The sequence below is a fragment of the Mus pahari genome, chromosome 12 (assembly GCF_900095145.1).
Source record: "Mus pahari chromosome 12, PAHARI_EIJ_v1.1, whole genome shotgun sequence".
NCBI lineage: Eukaryota > Metazoa > Chordata > Mammalia > Rodentia > Muridae > Mus > Mus pahari.
The window spans coordinates 1190966-1198400 of record NC_034601.1 but is presented as its reverse complement, the minus strand read 5'-3'; the positions used below and the strand labels follow the sequence as shown (position 1 = coordinate 1198400).

The following is a 7435-nucleotide window of genomic DNA, read 5'->3' as shown; positions in this document are numbered from 1 at the left end:
CTGTGCTTTCAGCTCCACCATCACTACAAGAGCTCAAGTCAAGCTGCCACCCGGATTGGTTGCCTTCAGAGACTGGCTCTGGTCTGGGGCCCAACCTCCACACACCTCAGAAAGATGTGGCCATGCCACTCAGAAGCAACGTGAGCATCAGAGGAATGGCTTTTTTATTGACTTCTTCCTTCCTCAGTTTCACAGAGCTGAGCCAAAGCCCCCATGGGGAAAACAAAATCATGTGGGGCACAGCCATTCTGAAACCAAACCACAGTTCATACACCAAGAAAAAAATCTAACGGAGAAATCCAACAACCACCCAAATGACCATCCTACCCCAAGCTGGATCAGGTTCTGGGCTAAGGGAAGGAAGGACTGATCTAACATGGGTCATCTCTGTTGGACAAAGCCCATGGCCAGTCCAGGATCTGTGTTCCAACCAAGTGGTTGTCTTGGAAGAAGGGGCTGTAGCTGGGACTCCACCAGTCATGAACAGACTCACACAGGACAGTCTGAGCCCTGGGATGGGGGAGAACATCTTCAGCTTGAAAAGCTAGGCCCAGGCCCACCCCCACTGACCAACCTGAGAGGGTAGCTAGGTCCCAGGGACTGCTTGGGACAGTAATGATGAACAGCTGCCTGCATGTCCCTTGCAGTCAGAAGGGATGCAAAACCAAACACACTAGAAGGCACGCGTCTTGGGAATTCCAGGGCCTGTGGGCAAAGACAGCCAAGGGAGGGCAGGGACCTGCGCAGGAAGCACCTCAGGATGAGGGTGGGAGTAGCTTTTCTAGGGCCTTCTTCTGCTTCTCTGTTGCCGAGGCTAAGGCCTCAGCCAGCTTTTCCGAGGGCATCATGTTGAGTACCTTAAGGGCAAATAGAAGTTGATATTTGGCAGTGCTGACAAAGGCGTTGCTCAGAAAGTTAGGAAAGCCTCCTACTCGATCCTTCTGTGTGTACAGTGGGACACGTACAAGGCCCAGGACCTGTGGGACAGAGGGCATGAGTGGGGCTGGGCTCTTCTTGTAGAGGCAGGAACCTGGCAGGGATGCCTGTCAGCCACCAGTTTGCTAAAGAAACGGAGACCCAGGCAGGGTCTGGCCAGGCAAGGCTGGTGGCAGTAAAGCCCCTTCTCCCCAAGTTCCAAGGCCAATCCTAGCACTCCCCACCCTGTCTGGCAGCAACCCCCATGATCCTTGGTTTCACTCCATGCCCCTTAGACCAGGGAATCTACAAATCCCTTACTTTCCTCTCAGGAGATAATCCCAAACACTTCATGCAACCGGTCTTTTTGGTCTATTCTCAATTTCCCAAGCTGGCCCTGTTCATCCCTTCCAGTGACCCCAAGCCCCACTCCCAGGATTGACAATGGCAGACAACAAGGCAAATAAAAACAACCTATGACCCAGATCCCAAGTCCCTTTTCCCACCCAGCATAGCCAGGGTAAGGACCCTGAGGGGCACTTGTTACCCATGGCGCCTTCTGTGGTGCCAGAGCCAAACCTCAGGAGTGGGAATGGGGGCAGGACCCAGGCAGTAGCCCCACCTCCAGACCGTGGTCCCGTGAGTGCACAGCGCTGATCTCCACAGCATGCAGCTGTTCCAATGTCAGCTGCCGTGCGTACAGGTGTGCCACCACACGGTGTGGCCCCTCAGTCAGGTGTGAACTCAGGTAATCAGCTTCGGTAAGCCGTAGGCCGCCCAGGCCCAGGCCCAGCACCCGGTTCAAGCCATCCTCCAGCGACCAGAAGCGCCGGTCCACGAAACCCCCGGGAAAGCCTAGCAGCCCGTCGAAGCGCATCTGCATCTGCAAGGTAAGCTTGGTCAGGACGTGGGGTCCAAAGGGCGTCCCAAGCCTGTATCCACCCTGCTTGCCCGCCCAGCTCCTCACCAGCACTGAGAAACGCATAGGGATACGTCCGAAAAGCTGCCCGGGGTTGGCGGCGTACAGCATAGCGTGGCATGAATGACTCCAGCCGGGCCCCAAGCGCATTGCTTCTTCCCGACTGATCTGTTTCAGCTCCGGAACCGTCGTGGTCGACATCTTGAAGTGCTCCAGGCCCACTGCCCAAATGAGCATGCGCGACCCCGCCCACGACACCAGACCCAATCCTCGTGCTTCCGCGCGCATAAGCCCGCCTCCACCAGTCCTGAGCGTCTGGGGTTGAACCCAGCAAAGACGCGAGCCCCTGGCGGAGGCGGGGTGGGGGTGGGGTTATGTAGTTCGCCACCCTCCAAGTTGCAAGGAGATCCCTCAACCACCGGGAAACTACAGCTACCAAGACGCACCACACGTAGGCCAGGTCGTCCTAGGCAGGTAGGTACACTGATTATCAAGATCTGTCCTTCTCCAGTCCGGAACATTCCTGAGAGGGCAGCCGGAAGTCTCAATATCCACCTTCTCCATGAGGGAACTGGTTCCCCCCCACACCCCGAGGCTTCACCCGGAGCTTGTGGCTCCTCTGCCTATGAAACCATGCCTTTAAAAACTTAAGTTAGGGGTGGTGGCACGCACGCCTTTAATCCCAGCACTTGGGAGGCAGAGGCAGGAGGATTTGAGTTTGAGGCCAGCCTGGTCTACAAAGTGAGTTCCAGGACAGCCAGGGCTACACAGAGAAACCCTGTCTCGGGAAAAAAAAAAAAAAAAAACCCAAGAAACTTAAGCGTCTAAGTGACTCCAGCTCAAGTGACAGGGGACCTAAGCCTTATCATAGGCTTTGCCCCCCCCCCTCTGGCACATTGATTAATGCTCAGTAAACATCACAGGAGTTGGGGTGGGTATAAGAACTAGGACCACCTGCCCACCTGGAGGCTAAGATTCATCAATTGCTCGGTGGAGGTGAGCCAAATTCCAAGTCCAGCTTCAGACACAGCAAGCAACAAAACAATAGCAACAAAACCATTGTCTATGCTTGGAAGGGGTACTCACTGCCCCTCTCACACAAGCAAATGAAGTCAGCAGTTCTGCCAGAGACCGCTCTAGTGTCCTGCCACTACACTGGAAGCCAACAGTGCTGTGCCAGAACAAAGGCACACACAAAATATTGCTGCATGATTTTATTACTATAAATATACAGTAAAAATGAACCCAAACTAGCCCATCAGAGTACATCAGATGATAGTACATGTGAATCTCAGACAGGTAAGTGTGCAGTCTGCATCCCATCTTTCAAAGTACTGGCACTAGTACCATGGCCAGAGGCCAGGGTGTTGGCAGGTGAGAAGTGGGGGGTGAGCATGCACATGCTGACATGTGTGCACATATGTGCATTCAGCAAGAGAGAGAGATGGATGTGCAGACAGAGCTGTGCTAGGAAGGAGCAGGGTTAGAGCCAGAGCTTGAGCAGCCCTGAGCCTAAAGGGGTCTCCGTGCACTGCTACAGGCTGTCACCTGGGGGAGTGGCAGGGCAGCTCCTTAGGCTGAGGTCCCTCTACAGACCCACCAGGGAGCTGCACTGCCTGGGGCACCTCTGCCCTGGGGCCACTCATGGGCCACTTCTGACTTAGAAACAGAGTATCACTAGAGCCCTGCTTCTAGGTGGGCTCTGACAAGAGCCTTACACAGTAAATCACTAAGAAGCTTACAAGGCCAGGTAACTGGCAGCGGTCTGCTATGGAAGCTGCACAGGCTCCTCCCTGGCAGGTGGCAGGCAGTGCTACCCTGCAAGCACAAACATCGCCAGCAGCATGTGAGGATGTGAGTGAAGCAGGACCTGTGTGGGGGTGAGGGAGTGGGGGGTGACGACGACGGGACTGGACACTGACCACTGCTAAGGACTGTGGGGTTAACACAGTCTGACTACCTAGACCTTGCCCACAGCTGCCCACAGCTGCCAGGGACCACTAGTAGGTAGTAGAGCAGAGCAGGAGGGGACCTGGAGGCTCCAAGGAGGGTCACCCATGGTCAGGTCATCTGTAAGGTGTCAGCCTGTAACAGCAGCAGTGACAGCCTGGCTGCCTTGGGATCACACATGAGAGGCAGACAGGCACCGTTTCCTTCATCAACCGTAACCTGGACTGCCCACCTTCCAGAACATTCCATGGGTAGATTCTCTTATGCTGGTTTGCTAAGTGCTCAAAGCATCAGCTTTGACAGTTGGGGAGTGTCCTAGGGCTCGTGGCCCATGGAGACAGTTGCTGTCCTTCATCTTGTACCATTTACAAATATATTGACCGTAAAAAAAAGGAGGGTATGTGGAGGAACAACCCACTGTGCAATTTGATCAAGGTTCACTGTGGACCCTCAAATCCCAGTGGCCACATGAGGCGTGCAGACAAGAGAGGCCAGGGTCTTGCTGGGGTCCAGGGAAGCCTCCTGGCAATGTTTGGGATACTGAGGGCTCTGTGCCACCCGCTAAGCCAGACTTTCAGAATGGGGTCAGCTCAGCAGCTCCAGGCTCAGGACTAGAGCCACTCAGCAGAGGCCAGGGGGAGCTGGTGGTGCCAAGGCTGTGTGGCGGCTCCATGGAGGTGGACCATCCTGTAGGTGGGAGCAGAGGAAGGAGGAGGGGTCATGATTGACTGGTAGTCTTGTATCTGTTCATCAAACCAGAACCTCATAGGGGCAGGACCACCTAGCATCCTCCACCCCATAACCCAGGTACATATCATCTGGCAGGAATAGTAGATGTGACTTCATAGAAACCTAGGGACCCTTGAGTCCTAGGCAGTGAGTTACATCTGTCCTCCATACCTGGGACAGATCATCCCTTGGTACCAGGCAGTAGAGCTGCATGCACAGGGTAGCTGTGGGATGCTGACCACTGGGTCTCCTACCCTTGACTACATTTCCTAGATCTCAGAAGTCCAAGTCAAGCCACGAGCTTTACACCAGGTTAGCTGGAGTTCAGCCAACTCCAGCACAGGAAAGGGAGCAGGTGAACAAAGAAGCTGGTACTTGGGCAGCCTGGACAAGAAGCTCCACTAGAGAAGCAGGCCTAAGCCTGTCTGTCTTCCACCACAGAGACCTCTCTGCTCAGTTCCAGATGTCAGCACTATGGTGCTGTGTAGCATTATCCCAGGGGGGGTTTCGGAGACACAGACAACTCCAGTTCTACCTTCTGCTTTAGGAGCTATAGCTTCAGGAAAGGCAGCCTATGATACATCCCTCATCCGTGACTTAAGTTCCAACCTAACACAGCTGCCCCTTCCTCCACAGAAGCCATAAATAGCAGTGCTGTTGTTTCAGGAGTACAGCTCAAGGGGGACAGCAAGTTCTGAGAAACCATGAATCTACTAAAACCAAGAAGCAGCACCAGGCCTGGCTCCCTGGCTCATGGGAGAGGGCTACCGCCGAGAGGTCTCACCAACTAGGCACTTCCCAGACAAGCTGTGTGAACCTGGCTGCCTGCAATGGTGCCATCCTCTGGGGAACCCTGACAGGAAGGGCTGCTAGGTTCTGTAAGAACCTTAAGGAAAAGAAGAGTCCCCGCCTGCCAGCTTAGTTTTCATGGATGCTTCTGTAACAATCTGGGCTACTCTGTGGCCATGCATCTCTCTCCAACGGGGCACCAACCCCACTGGTCCCTAAGATATTGTGTGTGTGTGTGTGTGTGTGTGTGTGTGTGTGTGTGTGGTGCGGTGTGGCATGTTTCAGAGACAGGATGAACAAGTTCCCAGTGGCAATGATGGTCTCAAGACAGAAAGCTGAGCAGTCCACAAGAGAGCTGCATACCAGGGCAGGGGACAGAGGCCACAGTGACAAGTGAAGGAGACATGACAAATGCCCTCTGCACAGGAATTGAGAGGCCTTTGTTTTGTTTTGTTTCATTTTTTAAACCAGAGACAGGGTTTCTCTGTGTAGCCTGGCTATCCTGTAACAACTCCCTCTCTAGACCATGATGTCCTGGAACTCAAGAGATCTGCCTGCTTCTGCCTCCTGAGTGCTGGGATTAAAGGCATGTACCACTATGCCTGGCATTATATTTTTTTAATATTTTATTTTCATTTTAAGTATGACTGTTTTGCCTGCATATATTCAGTTGCATGTCTTCTGGGGAGGAGCCAGTGCTCTTAACCACTGAACCTTCACTCTAGCCCTCCAGGACACAACAGACATATGTGTCCCATAGACTGACACATTGATGGGAGGTGATCTAGGGTCTCCCGTGACTGGTGCAAATCTGAACTACTGCTTAAAGCTACGACCACAGCTGAGGCAGGTGGAATGTATATTATGTTTGGGTTTCAGAGCAAGTTCAAGGCCAGCCTGGGGGACTTTGTAAAATAAGACCCTGTCTCAAAAAGTAAAGAGGTCTGGGGATATAGCTCAATGGTAGAGTGCCTACCTAGGTTCAGTCCCCAGTACTGAATTTTGTTTTTTAAAACTATAGTTAGACTACTGTGTGCAGGCCCTAGAACATTGCTGTGCATGTTCCTAGGGCTCCCTGACTCTCCAACTCCTTCCTCCTACCAGGGAGAGTAACTCCAAAGCCTGAATTGAGTTACTGCTCAGGGGACCCTATGTTATCACTTTAGAAGAGCCTGGATAGACAACTGTCCAGGTAGTAGACCCTCTGGCTCCAAAGCCAGGAATGCCAGGAAGCCACCTTTCAGACACAAAAGTGTAGCAACCATCAGTGCTCTGGACTCTGAATCCAGAAAGCACCCCTCAGGGGATTGGGCTCTTCTCTGCAGATATACCCAGCCAAGCCACCAAAAGTGTGGAGGAAAGGTCACGTACCAGCTTACTCCTCTATACCAACAGAGCACGACTCAGGACCCAGGGCTGTGCAGAGAGGAGGGAGAGATAGATGGAGCTCAGTTAGCAGAAAGGCATGAACTTTAGGGTCAGGGGTGGGAACTATCTAGAAATAGACTATCCAAACATCACCTGCTGCAACAAGAAACACCAAGATAGATCCTGGACACATTTCTAACCAAGAGAGACGTGTATGTGTGACAGTGACAGGCATAGTTCTCTACAGAAGCCAGGCCACTGGACCATGGACAGGACCTAGCAGAGTCCTCTGTTTCATGGATTTCCCCCAGTCTTGTTCTTTACATCTGCAGAGGACCTGAATTCAATGAATTCAGCTGCATCCAGAGGAGGGTATTACAACTGTCAGGAAGTAAAGACACCAGCCAGCTACATGTATATTCCTTACAAAGATAAAAGATACACAGCCTTCTCAGACAAAAGTCAGCAGAAGAGATAGTGCCATTGTGTGAGTGAGGAAGAAACACATGCAGGTATGTACAATTGCCACATGCCCCTTCCACCACCCTCCAGAGGTGCTCCAACAGGATGTGCAGAGATAGCAATCCAGACTACTGTCATGGAGTAAGCCTCTATAACAAATGGTTCTTGGAGTGGGGTTTGGATCCAGAAGCAGTTCCTGTGCAGAACTGGCCAAGACTAGCTCTTCTGCAACTGTGCACACAGACCCTGCCTCTCCTATAATTTCTACAGTTGACTATCTCCCACTTACTTAGTGGACCTAAA

The 7435-nt window shown here is 52.6% G+C and overlaps 2 protein-coding genes across 9 annotated transcripts in view; both read right to left on the bottom strand.

The window, feature by feature from the left end:
- Window positions 1–134: 134 nt before the first annotated feature.
- On the bottom strand, window positions 135–2232 carry Nudt16l1 (nudix hydrolase 16 like 1). Its single transcript, XM_021209292.2, has 3 exons — window positions 1883–2232; window positions 1538–1798; window positions 135–977 (listed from the first exon to the last, which is right to left on the bottom strand). Exons 1-3 carry the CDS (start codon window positions 2120–2122, stop codon window positions 756–758), a joined length of 723 nt encoding a protein of 240 aa, XP_021064951.2. The 5' UTR covers window positions 2123–2232; the 3' UTR covers window positions 135–755.
- Window positions 2233–3033: 801 nt separating this feature from the next.
- Window positions 3034–7435, bottom strand: part of Mgrn1 (mahogunin ring finger 1) — a 51316-nt gene continuing 46914 nt past the window's right edge. For 4 of the 8 annotated variants that reach the window (XM_029544305.1, XM_021208871.2, XM_029544306.1 and 1 more), the window contains 2 exons: window positions 6674–6718; window positions 3034–4471 (listed from right to left, as the gene is read on the bottom strand). In XM_029544305.1, the coding sequence (XP_029400165.1) occupies window positions 6678–6718 (41 nt within the window). In that variant the 3' untranslated portion in view covers window positions 3034–4471; window positions 6674–6677. The remainder of the gene's footprint in view (window positions 4472–6673; window positions 6719–7435) is intronic. The other 4 variants (XM_029544303.1, XM_029544304.1, XM_021208868.2 and 1 more) reach the window with 1 other exon arrangement.

Excerpts from the sequence above, each read along its gene's own strand:
- Nudt16l1 (XM_021209292.2), bottom strand. The coding sequence starts at position 2,122 with ATGCGCGCGGAAGCACGAGGATTGGGTCTGGTGTCGTGGGCGGGGTCG. Across the intron at positions 1,799-1,882 it reads CTATGCGTTTCTCAGTGCTG|ATGCAGATGCGCTTCGACGG; the intron begins GTGAGGAGCTGG and ends CTTACCTTGCAG. Across the intron at positions 978-1,537 it reads CACGGGACCACGGTCTGGAG|GTCCTGGGCCTTGTACGTGT; the intron begins GTGGGGCTACTG and ends TCTGTCCCACAG.